Source organism: Hemicordylus capensis, chromosome 5 (assembly GCF_027244095.1).
Source record: "Hemicordylus capensis ecotype Gifberg chromosome 5, rHemCap1.1.pri, whole genome shotgun sequence".
NCBI classification, from domain to species: Eukaryota; Metazoa; Chordata; class Lepidosauria; order Squamata; family Cordylidae; genus Hemicordylus; species Hemicordylus capensis.
In genome coordinates, this window is record NC_069661.1 from 68,954,871 (window position 1) to 68,972,443 (window position 17,573).

The 17,573-nt window shown below is 45.2% G+C and overlaps 1 protein-coding gene across 4 annotated transcripts in view; it reads left to right on the forward strand.

Annotated features, from left to right (window-relative positions):
- FNIP2 (folliculin interacting protein 2) overlaps positions 1–17,573 on the forward strand; it is a 79,870-nt gene that overhangs the window by 48,629 nt on the left and 13,668 nt on the right. For 2 of the 4 annotated variants that reach the window (XM_053255210.1, XM_053255208.1), the window contains exons 4-11: positions 2,838–2,938; positions 3,033–3,104; positions 3,641–3,741; positions 3,845–3,934; positions 7,243–7,314; positions 9,136–9,256; positions 12,426–12,627; positions 13,565–13,653. In XM_053255210.1, coding sequence (XP_053111185.1) covers positions 2,838–2,938; positions 3,033–3,104; positions 3,641–3,741; positions 3,845–3,934; positions 7,243–7,314; positions 9,136–9,256; positions 12,426–12,627; positions 13,565–13,653 — 848 coding nt within the window. The remainder of the gene's footprint in view (positions 1–2,837; positions 2,939–3,032; positions 3,105–3,640; positions 3,742–3,844; positions 3,935–7,242; positions 7,315–9,135; positions 9,257–12,425; positions 12,628–13,564; positions 13,654–17,573) is intronic. The other 2 variants (XM_053255209.1, XM_053255211.1) reach the window with 2 other exon arrangements.

Consider the following 17,573-nt stretch of genomic DNA (forward strand, 5'->3'; position numbering starts at 1 on the left):
ATCCAGCCCATTACTGCCTATAGGCACGCATTGAGAGAATGGGTGCCATTTCCTGATGATGAAGATGAAATGGAGAAGTAGATTTGGGTATCATCAGCATACTGATAACACCCAGCACCAAATCTCCTAATGACCTCACCCAGCAGTTTCATGTAGATATTAAAACCATTGGTGACAGAATGGAGTCCCGAGGGGGAGGAGCAGCTGTCACCAAGCTCCATCATCTTGAATCTACCCAAGAGATATGAGCGGAACCACTGCAAAGCAGCGCCCCATATCCCGAGCTCCCCCAGGCGATCCAGAAGGATACCATGGTCAATGGTATTGAACGCTGCCAAGAGATCCAAAACAACCAACAGAGTCACACTTGCTCTGTCGATTCTCTGGTAAAGGTCATCCATCAGGCCAGCAAAGACTGTCTCCACCCCATAGTCAACTCTAAATCCAGTTTGAAATGCGTCTAGATAATCAGTTTCCTCCAAAGCTGCCTGGAGCTGGTCGGCCACCACTCTCTCAATCACCTTGCCCAACCAAGGGAGATTGGAGATTGGCCTGTAATTATCCATCGCTAAGGGGTCCAGGGAAGGCTTCTTAAGAAGCAGTCTAACCATTGTCTCCTTCAGACAAGGAGGCGCTCGGATATGGCCCACAGGGACCCTTCCGCTGGCCCCAGGGGTGTTCTAAGGTGCCTGAGGCAAGGTGCAAAATGCTGCCCCATGACCTTGGTTGGGGCTAGCCTGAAAAAAAATAGCTACTTAGGAAGAGGAGAGGACTTGACACTCCTTTGAGGCTGGCATGCACTCTAGGTGCCCTACTGACTGAGCAGGGACAAGACCTATTTTCTGGCCTCATACTTGGTTAAAATTGTGGGTCCCTTGATGTGAGGGTGGGGGGAGAACATCCACGAATATTTTCAAGAATTCATTTTAATGTAGAAATTAATGCTCTGAATATTGACATCCGCCCCTGTACACCAAGTCATAGTTGGTTCTGGCCCACCAAAGCATTTGTTGTATACTCCTGCCATAGAATATGGCAGGAGAATATTTCTTTCGCTCCTGCCTGCTTTCATACTTTTTGCTTTGTATACCACCATAACTTGGCAGTGGAGCTGTACAAAGCAAGTAGGTGGAGCTTATTGCTATGAGCAAGTCAGACTATAGAGGCCATGGCACAAACATGGAGTTGGTAGGTCACAAGATGAGGGATTTGTTCAAGACCTCCTCAAAGACTGCACTATGGGGTTCTCCAGGCAGGATGCTGCTCATCTCAGTCTGTAGTATATTTATGAAGTCTTTCCAGTCAGTTTCAGAGGAGGAGGAGCATTTGGGAGCAGTCAGAGCTCTTCTTATATGATCTCTTTATCATCCTTACAATTGTGGTGGTCTGTGGCTGCAAACATGGTATTATCCTGTATCTCAAGTGGGATGATTGTGGCTGAGGGAGAATGGATAGTCTAAGGCTACCTAGTGAGTTGATGGCAGAAGTAAGATTTGAACTGGGGACTTCTAATTTTTAATTCAGTCTCTTGAATGGAGGGGGAGGAAAACTAGCACATTAATTGGAAGTTACCAGAAAATGGAAATGAGGGTGGGACGTTTTTGTGAGCAGGAGTAGCAGAATGGCTGAGAGATTGAGCCACACATCAGGACTTGTCCGATTCAAATCTCATCTCTGTTGTGAACTCACTAAGTGGTCTTATGCAAGCCCCTCCCTCTGAGCCCAAGGCACAAACTGGGGTTAATATGCATACTGTACAGCAGAGGCTCCCACACTTGAGTCCCCAGGTGTTGTTGGACTACAACTCCCATCATCCATCATATTTTTATTTATTTATTCATTCATTCATTCATTCGATTTCTATACCGCCCTTTCAAAAATGGCTCAGGGTGGTTTACACAGAGAAATAATAAATAAATAAGATGGATCCCTGGCCCCAAAGGGCTCACAGAAGGGCTAAAAAGAGACACAAGACAGACACCAGCAACAGTCACTGGAGGTACTGTGCTGGGGGTGGATAGGGCCAGTTACTCTCCCCCTGCTAAATAAAGAGAATCACCACGTTAAAAGGTGCATCTTTGCCAAGTTAGCAGGGGTTTATGTGTATTTGGGTTTTTGTGATATCCCTTCACAATAGCCTTGGCAGGGGGAGTTGTAATCGAATGACCTCTGGGGACCCAAGTTTGAGAACCTAACAGGATTGTTGAAAGGAGCACATCAAGATAATACATGGGAACTGCTTTGCACTATACAAATACTGGTGGTTATATATTTCTTGTCTTAAATGGTCAATTTAAAAACTGAAAAGGGAGATATAAGGCTATGTTGCCCCCTTGTCTGCACCTAGAATACCAGTCCCTAGGATAAGGCTAGCCAGGCATGTAGTTGTCGTCATTATCAGGGGATGGAGCCGTACTGCAAAGAGCATCTAGGTTCCAAGTTCCCTCTTTCGCATCTCCCAAGATAGGGCTGAGAGAGACTCCTGCCTGCAACCTTGGAGAAGCCGCTGCCAGTCTGTGTAGACAATACTGAGCGAGATGGACCAATGGTCTGACTCAGTATATGGCAGCTTCCTCTGTTCCTATCATCAACCAGTAGCATATTGCCGTCTTCACTGTACCTGCTTGCTCTGGACCGTGTAGACCAGACAGAACTTAGTAACTAATCATTATACAGTATAAGCAGACTGAAAAAAGAATATGAATGCTCCAGCCCAGGCTCAGAGTAGTATATAGCACTACTCAAAGCTGAGTTGATTTAAAAGCAGAAACTGGCGCATTTGTATGGAAAGCAACTTAGTACATTGGTGTTTGTTTTGCTCTCTCTTTTTTTTGTAGTACACCAGACCGGCTTCTGACGTCAATATGTTGGGAGAGATGATGTTTGGTTCAGTAGCAATGAGTTACAAAGGTTCTACACTGAAAATCCACTATATACGGTGAGCTAATATCTCCCGTTGCTTGTTGTCGCCATGTCAAAGTGTGGAACTGCTGTTGGAATGGTTGAGTCACTCCTGCTGTTTCTCCTTTCAGCTCTCCTCCACAGCTCATGATGAGTAAAGTGTTCTCTGCCAGAGTGGGCAGCTTTTCTGGAAGTACAAATAGGTAAGAATAATTTGGCTCTCTGATACCTCATCTGGTGGTGGGTTTGCTTTTCATTGCTACCTGTGGCAGAAGCAATGGTGCTCTGAAAGGCTGGGCCCAATTCTCCCCTGAACAGGTGTCGGTGAAGGGCTGCCAGGGCATCACCTGCCAAAATGCCACCCACTGATGCCAGCTCTGTGTTCAGTTTAAGCAGTGGTTTCATCTCTTGTCTCCTGTGCATGTGCTAGGCTCATGGGCTTCAGCAGTAAATAGTGAGAGGCATGGGCTCCAAAGTCCACGTAGGTAGAAATGACCATTTGTGCAACACTTTGAATTTCAAAATGTAAATATAGAGACAGGAGCAGAGTGGGGACATCATGTGGACATTCTCTACCGTACACCTTGAAATTTAAGTCTGCTGATTAGAATTTTAACGGTGTGTTAGAAGATGCGTCTCCGCTAAATTTAGAAATGGTTTTCCTGTCTTGGTGATATCATGCGAGGGGGGGAGAAGGAAGAGTGCCTCTTGACAGTTTTCGTGAATGTTTCTTTTTAAGCTTGCAAGGTAGCTTAGAATACATCAACCAAGATCCCAATTTAGCAAGACTGAATTCTAATCCAAATGGTTTGGGTCCCTGTCACAATGGAAGCAATCTAGGTAAGTGCCACTATGTCAAGCCTTTTTCTCCCATGGACTACAAATGTATGTTTGCCGTCTTATCTGATTTTGTTTTGTGTATTTTCTCATGTTGTTGTCCTAGGTGTGTTTCAGCTGTGTAGCAACAAACTGCTGCACGGTGTGTCTGAAGGGGGGCCCCTCCGGCTCATCCGGAGTGCTTCTTTCTTTGCAGGTTTGTGGGAGAATGTCAAGCACAGTGTGGTGTGCCCACATGCGCAAATTCAGCTTCCTATGAAATCTCTTGGCATGGGATCAATAATTGCTCTCTACTAATGGAATGGGCTGAAATGATGATGGTTCTCCTATTGATTTTTACATCAGATAAGACCTCAAATATCAGGCTGTATTAACTGCATCCTGTCCTCTTCATCCCTCTTCCTTGCAACCTGCTCAGTAATGTTTTCTGTTACTTGCACCTTAGTGCAGTAGTTGTTCACAGATAAGTGAGCCCTTCCAGTTTTGAGAGGAATTGTTTTTTCCAGGTGATCTTCCACTGTGTGTGGTTATGTTCTATGTTCCTTTCCTCTCATGTAATAATGTTGGCATGTTTTTGTCATTGTCACTCTCTGGGGAACCATTCGTCCTCCGCGCTCCCCTCAGTTCCCAGGCACTGTGGTTTAAATGCCAATGAATGTATTGAAGTTCATATTATAATTGAAATGATGGTGTTTGGAATTGGGCACGCTGCAGTCTGATCAAGGGATTGTGAGTTAAACTTGCACGGGTCACAAATCTTGCATGCATTGTAATCAAATTATTTCCATTGCTTAATGTTGATTCACTCTAGCCTAATTTTATCTTCATATTGTGTTATAACTTGTCTAGCATGGCGACTTACCTGGGAACTATCTGAAAATAGGTATTTATCATTCCCCAAGTTGCAAAAATTACAATGCATTGGCGCTAGAGATGCCTTCTGCATGCAAACGGCAGCTTCTGCTCACAAGAGTTGTGTTACACTTCGTGGTAGAATGCTTTGCAAGAAGAGTGAAAAACAGTCAGTCTTTATTATGGTCATTGACCAATATCAAAACATTTAAAACAAATGTAAAATTTAAACATAGCCATATTGATAACATATCTGTACAATGGATCTAACTGTTAGCAAGCAGAGCGCGTCAAACTTGTATTGCAGAACAACAGAATTCTGCAACTGTGTGTGTGATAGACGGATTCACATCTGTTAACAAATAACTGACATAGCATTCATCCGATCGTGCTGGCAGGTTATGTAAAACAGGGTCAATTAACCTTTGCCTAAAACCTATATAAAAGACACACCGCAGGAGCACATGTGCAACTGACTCGATCTCCTCAGTTAGAGGGGCAATATATCTGCTCAATTGGAATTCTGCTATATCTGCCAGCCAATAGTTCCGAGGGGAGGGTATTCATACAGGCCTTCAAGAAGGCCATGAGTGAAAGCAAATCAAGAGATACTTCAGTTTTCACCGCCTCATGCAGTCCTGTGATTCTTCTTGTGCAGTAGCAACCATGGGAATCGTAGTGCAAGTTCTTGGCATGTGTGGACAGTACCAGTGGCTAGGTTCTTCTGCTCCATTTTTTGGAGTCTATAATCGGTGTTCCTTCTACACATGTTTTTTAATATCGCTCAGATAATTTTAGATCCTGCCTTGAATCCTGCCTTTAGATCCTTGATCCTGCCTTTAGATCCCAGGTTGAATCAGGAAGGCCTTGTCCTTGCCCTGAATGTACATGCACACACTGCCTTGATACTGCCACCCAGAGCAAAACTCATTCTGCTCACAGTTGAAAAGAATTGGAGGGCTAAGAATTGGGCTAGGAGCACTCAAATGAAAGAGACACAGTGATAAATGATAACATTCTAAGTAGTATGATGTCCAGACACACTTGACTTAAGCTAAGCTTGCTGTTGTGTTCATACAAATTGTGTGATTGTTCACACACGTGTGTGCGCACACACACACACAAACTAGCCTCCCCCCCAAACCCCACCCCCATAAAATTTAATACTCCAAAGCATCTCTAGTGACCACTGGTGGAGCAAACTTGGGTGCTCCTAGCTTTCAAAAGACGTTAGTAAGTGGAAACATTTTTAAAAAGTGATCCAATACATTTTTACAAGTACTTTGCCCAATGTTTTCTGACACAGCTTCTTTCAACAGCTCTCTTAGATTGCATTATGTGGCAAGAAGCAGATATGGTTGTGTTTACACTTTTCCCATATGCCTTTACCTTGCTCAAAAAGGGAGCTCCTCATTTCTTTTTATTTGGTGAACAGTGTAACATGCAAAAGCCCTAAAGAATATACACACTAAATGCATTGGACTTAATATTTTCCTTGTCTATGCCTAGTGGAAAGGGGGAAAGTCGTAGAGAAACTGGCTTCCTTTCTCTTCTAATAAGCATTTAATGGAAAGTAAAATCTGTAGAGAAAAAGGGCTCCCATGGTCTGTTCACAAGGTTGCCCAACTCAAATGCCCTGGTGGGCCGGAACCCTCCACAACCTGGCGTGCAGGGGCCGAGGTCAATTTTAACTACATTATTACATTAAAATTAAAAAAATATTATTGTGGATCTAGTCCCCACTCATAGTTTTAACCAAGGATAGTGGCCAGAAAATAGATCCTGTCCCTGCTCTATCAGTGGAGCCTCTGGAGTGCATGCCAGCCCCAAACAAGTGCCAAGTCTTCTCCTCTTCCTAAATCACCGTTGCTTTCAGGTTCCAATCCTAGGCCTGAGGCTTACATGGGAGTAAGCCTCACTGGGTACACCATGGAACATATTTTTGAGAAAACATGCATAGGATGGCACTAAAAGGCAGTTTCCAGCTCCTGTGTCGCTGCAGGATATCTGGGGGCCCAGTAAAATGGTCTATAAGGGCCGGATTTGGCCCCAGGGCCTTAAGTTCTGCAGGCTGGCCTGTACTTGGGACGTGATTTGTATAGACTGGAAGGTTAGGCTAAAGCAGCTTTGTAGTTAGAAAATTACTGAAGAGGATAGTAGCAGTTGTCACAGATTATGGACCAGCTACTGCTGTAAGAGAACTTGAGGGTGTGTTAATGGTCCTTGGTGAAGCATGGCAGAATACACTCTGTGTGTGTGTACACATGCAGATTCTCACTGGAATGTGGGTAGGAAGAATGCTGAAATGGGCAGAATCAACTGGTCACAAGTGGCACAGTGCTCCAAAGTGGCGGGCTTTCTCCTCCATTGTATGCAAGTGTGAGACTCCCCTCAGAGAACTGCATACCATCCTTAAGATACTGATAGAACACACAGTGTGTGGGGCTCAAAATAGTGTGTTGTCGTGGAGCTGTGGTGGCCTTTTTCAAAGTAAAATTTTCTCTTAAAATAATTGAATGAGGCCATGACTCTGGGAATTGGAACTATAGACTCCAAACTGTTGGTATGAAGCTTGGTATAGAATACAGAATGATGAATGGGTCATCTGTTGCATCTTTAGCATTCTTTTTCTTCCTTCCTTTTTTCATTCAGCGCATAGCACGCCTGTTGATATGCCTAGCAGGGGGCAGAATGAGGACCGAGACAGTGGCATTGCTCGATCAGGTATCTGTTCTTTACTCATGTCTGCTCTACTAGCAAAAGATGTCAAGTATTTAGTAAAATGTGATCCAGCAAATGCAGTGTTTGCCCAACTTTGTGTGACATTTGAACACTATGAAACCTGATGCATTGTCTGTAAATGCGTGTCTTATTAATTTGTCCTTCAAGGACGTCCAGGAACATAGGAAACTGCCATATACTGAGTCACACCATTGGTCTATCTAGCTCAGTATTGTCTTCACAGACTGGCAGCAGCTTCTCCAAGGTTGCAGGCAGGAATCTCTCTCAGCCCTATAAAAAAATCTTGTCCTATAAAAAAAATCTTGCCCTATTTTGGAGAAGCCAGGGAGAGAACTTGAAACCTTCTGCTCTTCCCAGAGCAGCTCCATCCCCTGAGGGGAATATCTTGCAGTGCTCACACATCAAGTCTCTCATTCATATGCAAGCAGGGCAGACCCTGCTTAGCTATGGGGACAAGTTATGCTTGCTACCACAAGACCAGCTCTTCTCTTTATAGGTTCTCCTGTAATTTCTTTACTGCCATCTTCACTTTTATAACCCATTATTGATTATACTTGTCGATCTCTGGATCTTGCCTGATTGTATCCTGTTGGTTTACTATATTGTACAAGCCTTTTGGGCTACACCACTTTGTTCTGGACAGTGTCTGGCATACTTTTGTCATTTTAGATATGTTCCGATCACATTCTGCTATTTTGGTTGCTAAGTATGTAGTTAAAAATAGGGCTGTAAGTTGACCTGTGGTTATGGGAGTGGGGGTTCCATTGTCTGTCATTGCTAGATTGAGTAGGATAAGTTCATTCTTCTACCAAGTGTGGTCCTAATATGGAGATCATCAGTCTGTTGTTGTATATCCAGGTTTTACATAGAGTGCAAAAATGAAACTATGGGTATCTCTTCTGCACCCTCCCCCCAGAAGAATATGAGGATTAACAGAAGTGAGTTCAAACTCCTGTGAGACCAGAGAAATGACTATTTACCGTATTTTTCAGACCATAAGACGCACTTCCCCTCCCAAAAAGTGGGGGGGGAAATGAAGGTGTGTCTTATGGTCCGAATGCACCCGCCGCCGCCCCCCCCCCCGCGACCGGATTAGGGGCCAAATCGGCAGAAACTACAGCCGCGGCCAACCGCCCGCCCTCCCAGCCCACCGCCCGAGTCCTCACCATAAGATCAGGGTTGTTCAAATAAGAGAGGAGCTCGCAAACAGAGCTCCTCTCTCTGCAAAGTCTCGGCCCCTTGGGCCAGGCGTCCTTTGCGCCCAAAGCCCCAGTTGGGGCCGAGACTTTGCAGAGAGAGGAGCTCTGTTTGCGAGCTCCTCTCTTATTTGAACAACCCTGATCTTATGGTGAGGACTCGGGCGGGCGGCGGGAGGGAGGGAGGGCGGGCTTCTGGGAGGGAAGGCGGGCGGGCGGCGGCGGCGGCTGTAGTTTGGGCCGATTTGGCCCGTCATCAGAGTGTGGGGGGTGGCTTTCTTGTATTGGGTGGCTGGGTGGGTGGTCGGTGGCCGCGGCAGTAGTTTGGGCCAATTCGGCCTGTCATCAGAGTGTGGGGGTGGGTGGCTTTCTTGTGTTGGGCGGTTGGGTGGGTGGACGGCGGCCGTGGCAGTAGTTTGGGCCGATTCGGCCCGTCATCGGAGTGTAGGGGGTGGCTTTCTTTGCCCAAAATCGGGCCTTGTGTTGGGTGTTCTTAAAAATGTTCTTAAAAACTGGGTGCGTCTTATGGTCAGGTGCTCTTATGGTCCAAAAAATACGGTAAGTGATGCTCTTGGCAATACTGACCATCTTTCTGTTTTTTTGCCAGCATCTTTGAGCAGTCTTTTGATGACACCGTTGCCATCTCCGAGCTCCTCTTCCAGCAGCTACCAGCGTCGCTGGTTCCGAAGTCAAACAACTAGTTTGGAAAATGGCATTATTCCTAGGTGGTATGTTTCATACATTAGCTTCCTGAAATATGACTGCATAGACATTGTTGAATGTATAGCCTGTTTTTCCTGCCTTAAAAAAAGGGGGGGGAGCCTCAAAGTATAAATAGCAATAGCACTTACATTTATATACCGCTCTATAGCCGGAGCTCTCTAAGCGGTTTACAATGATTTAGCATATTGCCCCCCCAACATTCTGGGTACTCACTTTACCGACCTCGGAAGGATGGAAGGCTGAGTCAACCTTGAGCCCTTGGTCAGGATCGAACTTGTAACCTTCTGGTTACAGGGCGGTAGTTTTACCACTGCGCCACCAGGGGCTATTAAAAAGTAATTAGAAAATAATCAGTAATAAAATCAGTAATAAAAAAACTGCCCATAAATAGTACACAAAGGAGCAAACTATATGTTCCCATTAAGTGCATAGTTGACTCTGAATGTGAGAGATTCAGATTCAGTATACCTTTGTGAATAACAAATAAGAGGACTACCAGTCTCCATCATGACGTGTTTGTTAGCCTTGTAGCGGCATCTGGCTATCTATCATTAGAAACGATGAAGCTATTCACACGCACGGGCAAAACTGGGCTAAGGAAGCCCAGCCTGGTTTTGCCTGCATGTGTGTACCACCGGAATCGGGCCCTATCCCTGTGGCAAACTCTCCTCTGGAGCCACCCTCTAAGATGGGGTGAGGTTAGAGCAAGTGCTCTCCAAATTCCATTTGTGTGATTGTCTGCCTGCCGTGGCTGGTGGACTGCGGAAATCCCGGCCAGTTCCAGGGAAGGCAGATCCCCAAAATGCACCGCACACTCATGCAGTGCATTATGGACACTCGGTGGGGGGGTGCCGGGACATGTTGCCCCGCTTCACCCTGACGCCCCCCCCCGCAAGCTGAATGGGTGCTCCGCCCACCGAAGAGGGAGCCCTTGATCATCTGCGGGGAGGTAAACTTTTTAAGCCTTCCTCCCCGCTAACCCTCTTGCCCTTTCTCACTGCTCGTGAGAAATGGCTCAAAATGTTTCAGTAATAGACCTTGATTTGGCCTAATCTGTCCTTGTATTCTGAGGCCATTTGATGGGGGGAAATAGAAAGGTTTGATGATCCAAAGATATAAACCAGGGATCATAAAGCATCTTGTCTACTAACGAATGGGGATGAAAGGTATCCCGCTTCTCTAGAAGAAATTCTGAAAATACAACTCTTTAATGGATATACTGGGAGAGCTTAATATGTCATTGCCTTCCTATGTGTGTTGTCTTATTTGACTATGTTAGATTTTGTAAGAATAAGGACGACTCTCGGGTTGCAACGGTTGATGGAATTTCCCAGTAGCCCTAAGCTCACTTGCAAAATGTCCTAGAGCTAACCAGCCCCTATACTGAGCTTCTTGCTTGCTGAATTAATGAATGTTATCCTGCTCGTGAAAGAAGTCTTTTGAAAATGCTTTTATCTAAATTGGCTGCAGATAATTTGATGGGGTAGCCTGCTCTCAGAAGCTGCAGGAATCCTATCACTAGTTGAGCCACATCTGCTGCTTGCCTACCACTCCTGTGATGGCCCGAGTGCTCTGAAATTGCCTGCTCAGAGGCATAAGGCACTCCTATCTGGCTTTTGTGTTTCCATCATCAGCCCATCACTGACAGAGCTAAAATGCTGATTAGTTAGCTGCAGGAATTTGGTCTGCAGCCTGATGTATGAACATGTAACCTGTCAATCAGTTGAAATGGTTTTAAAAACAAGCCACAATGCATTGACAGCTCCTTTATTTAAGAGATTGTGCTGTATGCATTCTGTAAATTTTTTGTGTGTTAACGTTCCTTTTAGAAAGAGATCTTTAAAAAAAAAATCTAATATTGCTTTGCAGCCAAACCCCGCAATACGTCTAAAAATTAAGTTTTCAAAAAGTGTGTTTCGATTAATTGTGATGATCGCTATCTAAACCATGAGCATCCATAGCCCTTTTTCAGGGTTGGGGGCAAAGCCAGCAGCCACCGCAGTGCTGCTGCTGCTGCAGCAGCAGTGCCCCGCAGCACCCACTTACCACTACCTCGATCTCCTCTACCACCACTGCTCAAGCTCTCAAAAGCTAAACCACATGCCTGGTGTGCGAAAAGACTGTTGGGAAATGGCGTGTGCGCATGCACTACCATTTCCCCGCTGGCTTTTCACACACTAGGAGTGCTGTTTAGCTGCTCTTGGTGCTAGCGCTGTAACGGCTAGTGGTGGACCTCTGGCAGCGGCAGCACCTTGGATTTCAATAGAGCTTGGCTCAATTGAGGCCCTTGCCCCTCGCCTCTGTTCGCCCATGGTCTAAATACAATTCTCAACAGATAAGGAACATAGGCAGCTGCCTTATACCGAGTCAGGCCATTGGTCCATCTAGCTCAGTATTGTCTACACAGACTGGCAGCAGCTTCTCCAAGGTTGCAGGCAGGAATCTCTCTCAGCCCTATCTTGGAGAAGCCAAGGAGGGAACTTGGAACCTTCTGCATGCAAGCATGCAGGTGCTCTTCCCAGAGCTGCCCCATCCCCTAATGGGAATATCTTCCACACATCTTCCATTCAAATGCAAACAGGGTGGACCCTACTTAGCAAAGAGGACAATTCATGCTTGCTACCTCAAGAACAGCTCTCCTCCCAGCTTTTTCCAGCTTAAAATTATTTCTGTGGCGAAATGCTTTCCTGCTAGTCCCAAATCCAAGGCAATAATGTTTTTAACCAACAGATGATAAAAAATCCATTTAAACTGCATTTTAAAAAAAACAAAAAGTCTCCAGGCTAAACTGTCCTGCTATAAGTGGATCTCTCTTAGTATAACAAGGGCATTTGAAATGGGAATTGGTTTTGAGAAAGGGTGTTTGTTGATCAGTGCTAAAATTTCATCCATGCTGAAGGGTCTCTGTTGGCATAGGAAAAAGTATTCTATATTTTTTAAATGTCCTGCTTCTTGTGAGCAAATTGATTTAAATGCAGCAACTACTAGGGCGCTCACATCAAGCTTTGAGAGCGACCATGTTTATATATAATATTTTCAAAATTATCTGTCTAGTTTAGAGTCATTGGTAAGATCTCTGAACTGTGCATCATTCAACTGTGTGTGTGTGTGTGTGTGTGTGTGTGTGTGTGTGTGTATGCACAAATATCTGTCCTGTGACCCTAACTCTTGTAGGTCAACTGAAGAAACATTCAACATGGCAGATGAAAGTTGTGGCCTCAATCCTGCAATGGTCCGAAGGAAAAAAATTGCCATCAGCATCATTTTCTCCCTCCCAGAAAAGGAAGAAGCCCAGAGGGATTTCCAGGATTTCTTCTTCTCTCACTTCCCTTTATTTGAATCGCATATGAGCAAGCTGAAGAGCGCAATTGAAATGGTAAAGAGTGATGGGACAAATTGCACTATTGCTGCTACTACTCCTGCCTGTGAGATGGGCTGGGCTGAGAGAAGGTGACATGTCAAGCAGTCCCCAGGGAGATTTAGAACTGGGCACTTGAATGTAAGTCTCCTACTTCAAGCCGCAGAGTCCTCTCTGGGGCACTCCTCTAGCTCTAAATATGGTGTGTGATTGTGAGGCAGGCCTGCCTAGCCTGACAGAGCCTTGGAAGGTGAGCACACAGAAACTGCTTCAGGAGGAACTGAGGAAAATATTTAGAACAGAATTGCTTCTATGTGCGGAGTCCAATAATTTATATTTCCTCTTATTGTTTCTTTTCAACCAATTATTAAATGATCCCCCCCCCAATTGCGACACATGAGAGTTTCAGGCATGCATCACCCCTCCCTGCAGTCATAGGAATGTAGGGAGTTGCCACATACCGAGTCAGACCATTGGTCCATCTAGTTTAGTATTGCCTACACCGTCTGGCAGCAGCTTCTCCAGGGTTTCAGGCAGGAATTTCTCTCAGCCCTAACTTGGAGATGCCAGGGAGGGAACTTAGAACCTAGATATTCTTCCCAAAGCAGCTCCATCCCTTAAGGGGAATATTTTACAGTGCTCACACATGTAGTCTCCCTTTCATATGCAACCAGGGTGGACCCTGCTTAGCTAAGGGGACAAGTCATGCTTGCTACCACAAGACTAGCTCTCCTCTCTTGCTATCAAGTGCTGTCACTGCTCAAATCTAGAGTCCTTTTTTGTGTGCAGAGGATTGAATCATACCTATGCATATCACAGGGTGGCACGTTTATCCCAGCTGATCCCAATCTGGTTCCAGTTCTTGGTTTTTCAAAGCTCTTCAGTGAATTTTTGGAATGGTTTGCTTCGATCTTTCTGTTTGAACTCATTGTTTTATTTTTGCTTTCTCTCCAAGGCTATGATCTCCTGTAGAAAAATTGCAGAAACTAGCCAAAGAGTGCAAGTTTACATCAATCGTGTCATGGATGCTCTGGGTGAATTCAGGTAAGTTGCTGTCAAATGGAATTTTATACAGGGCCAGACATACGGTGTATCTGTGTTTCTGCTTAAATTACAACCAGGGAGGAGAGCTGGTCTTGTGGTAGCAAGCATGACTTGTCCCCTTAGCTAAGCAGGGTCCACCCTGGTTGCATATGAATTGGAGACTGGATATGTGAGCACTGTAAGATATTCCCCTCAGGGGATGGAGCCACTCTGGGAAGAGCAGAAGGTTCCAAGTTCCCTCCCTTGCATCTCCAAGATAGGGCTGAGAGAGATTCCTGGCTGCAGCCTTGGAGAAGCCGCTGCCAGTCTATGTAGACAATACTGAGCGAGATGGACCTATGGTCTGACTCAGTATATGGCAGCTTCCTCTGTTCCCAACATGTGAAGCTGCCTTATACTGAGTTAGACCATAGGTCCACCCAGCTCATGTTGACTACGCTGATGGGCAACAGCTGCAGGGTTCCAATACAGGTTTTCCCCAGCCCTATCTAGAGATGCCAGGATCAAACCTGGGACCGCCAGCATGCAGAACTTTTGATCTGCCACTGGATTGCGTGTTTAGGTTCACATCCAGACACACACTCATGTCCTGTTTCGTTGCACTTGTGTCTGCGTTGTGTTTTGACTTCACACATTTCCCACACACATCTGCTTACTCCTCCTGGAGAAAGTGCATTTGAGTTTGTGTTTTTCTTCTTAACAGATGCTGAGTTTGCAGCGTTATGCCTTTGCAGCCTAAACCCTTCTGGTAAATCAATGTATATGAAGGTGCAATGGCACAGATTCGTCACTTTTAAAATAAGCTCTGATAATGGAGGAAGGCCAGGAAGAGAGACATCATGAGACAACTTGTCCAGAACACTTATACAAAAGCTTGTACCTCTTTAATGGGTTACAGTCTTTTGCATTGGGAAGTGGAGCACAGCAACGGTGACAGATCCGAGCATTATGGTGTGGACTGCATTCTTCATGGCAGTAGCAGATCATTTGAAAAATTACCATTCTCAATGCAAGTGTAGGGACAAAGGTGAAGCACCCATTGCCTCTGCTCCTTGTGACCAGGGAGAGGTGATTACTAAATCGAACACCATATGCTGCTTCATAATGAATAAAATTATGTGGTCAGTTCAGGATCACATTGTCAAAATAGCTGACCTCAGTTATTGTGTTATCTAGAACAGCCTGGCATCCAAGTTTCCAGAAAGAACACTATGACTTCATCTACATGTGGGGTAGGATGAGGTGGTAGAGTAGACTATATTATTTCAGACTGCAAGTCTGTGCGCAGGTGGGGGAAGTTCTACTTCTGAATTCTCCCCCAGGTAAAAAAATATTAGAAGTCAGCAATGACCACATCAGGAAGACAGAGACACCCTAACCTATCACACTCACTGTTGTACTAGGTTTTGGGGTGGTTGTTTTTTACTTGCACTGGGTATGTCCGTGAGTTCACATACAGAAGCTTCAAAACTATAATCCTCCATCTGCATTGTGACTGTTGAGACTAGCTGTAATTTTGTGCAAGTTAGAGAAGAACTTTAAAACAAACCAACAAGAGAAGCCCAGCGTGTAATAGCCCTGTCCCCTTGTTTGGGGCCTTTTTATATAAGAATTCTTCATTCTGCTTTACACTGTGGCTTTATTTTATACTAGTCGGTCAGGTCTGCTGTTGTCCGGGCAGTCATTTTGCGTATATTACATTTATAGGAAAATTCAAGAAATGAAATGCATGTAACAGAATTTATTTATGTGCTTGCAAGAGGGAGTGAAAACAGCTTTGAAATTTGTAGGATTGCAACTTCAAACATTATTCATTTTATTGAATAATGACCATATATACTAAATTTAAATGACAGTAAATTTGAATCTGAGAAAGATCTTCTGCTTGTGCTGGGCACAGTGTTGTTTTTGTCTGATTGAGTGTTAATCTGTTGAACAATAACAGTTAAAATATGATATTGGTTGAGATTTTTTTTAAAAATAAAATAAAATAAAGCTTTCCCCAAGCATATTCTGGTGCAAAAATCAATATGTTCTGCTAATTGAGTGGTAGGGGTGTTCATGAAAAATTTGATGTCTGCAGGTCATCGGGAAGCATTTGAGAGCACCTTCGCTGTCATGAATCCAGGCCTGTCCTTGGGGCGGGTTGACCGGGGTGGTAGCCCCAGGCCCCACAGTGCCATTGAGCAGCTGGCAGTCTCACAGGCTGCCTGTGCTCCCGCCTTGGCTCCTGGTGGCAGCACACATGGCGGCCGCTGCAGCTGCCTGCCTCCATGTGTGCTTGCCTGGGGGAGGCAGGCCCCATGGCCCTTGTGTCTGCACGCCCGGTTTCAGAGCAAATACCGGCCAGTGCTGTACTTGCAGCGTGGCTGGGAGCTGCTCTCCTGGCAGGGAGAGCAGCTCCCGGCCACGCTGTGCTCGCAGCGCTGGCTGGCATTTGCTCTGAAATGAGGCACGCAGCCCCGCTTCAGAGCAAGGCCACACACCCCTACTGTATCTGACATCAGACGCAGCAACATCTGACGTCAGACACGGGGCGGGCCCCTATGCCCCGAGTCCCGCAACCCCCAAGGGACGGCGCTGCATGAATCCTGCTGCTTACTGAGATCATGTGGGGAGGTTCAGTAACAGTTGCCACCAGCTCATTTGGCAATGCAGAACTGAGCCTTCTCTGGCTGTCCCAGGGTTCTGGGATGTGTTCCCTGCCAATATAAGAGCTTTTCCATCTCTGCCTGCATTCAAAAAATTGCTTAAGGCACACCTGCTTTTCTCAAGCCTTTGGTTAAAACAGTTTTAAAACAGTTTTGATCATTTTTGTGTGCGTAAATCACACACTGCCTCCAAAATTTGTTTGTTAGCAAGCTTATAAATCTAATAAATTTGATATTCAGAATTTCTTTTTAAAAAACTACAAAAACATATTTAAATTTTCCCCAAGCATATTCCAGTGTAAAAAAGCATTGGGTGAATGCGGAATTGGGGGTAAGGTTCCCAGTCTCCGGGAAAATAAGGAAAAAATGCTGATCTGGGGAAAATACGGGGGTGATGCAGGTGGGGGAGCTCCTTACCATGCTTTGCTGCTCCCCCGCATCATATTGTGCCCCAGGAATGCCCAAAAATCACAGTTTGGGGTTGTTGTTTTTTAACAGGAGCCATTTTGTGGCCCTAGGAAACAAAATGGTGGCCGGAAATGACCTCCATGACCATTTCTGGCCACCTCTGACCTGCGGATATGTGAGGTTGACTCCCCCACCCTCCGCGTATGCCGAGACCGGGTGTCTTTTTCCCCCGACCACGGATACATGAATCCACAGATAATGAGGTTTGCCTGTATGTTTTTTTTTTAAACTAAAAGTTTTCAAATTGGTTTATATAGTTAAGGAAATGGCTCCCCGTCCCAAAGGTCTAAAAATCTGAACAGAAAGAAGCACATGGGAGACACCAGCAACAGTTACTTGGAGGCATGCTATGCTGGATTAAATAGGGACAGTTACTCTCCCATTGCTAAACATGAGAACCACCACTTTCAAATTTCCAATTTGATGTTCAGGATATGTATATTGGCGAAAGCTAGTTGTTAGGTGCTTCCCTGACCGCCCCCCAATCAGTTGCATGCATGCATACATTTTGTTGCATATAAAACATTCCCCATGGTGACATGTGGGAAGGTGCTAGAGACTAAAGAGAATTAGTATGTGGATAAGGATTTCATGCTTCACCCTGGCTTCTGTGTGAGTTAGATCATCTGACTATATTTCAGCTCATTATTTAAGCACCTGACTTGGGCCATAGCCAAGATGGAGAGAGGGGTGGGTACAGATTATATAAAAGAGCATGTGAATCGGAGCTGAAATGCAATATTCCATTTAGAACTGTCACATGACTTGTGGTGTTTGACAGGCCAGAGCCCATGGGCTTCC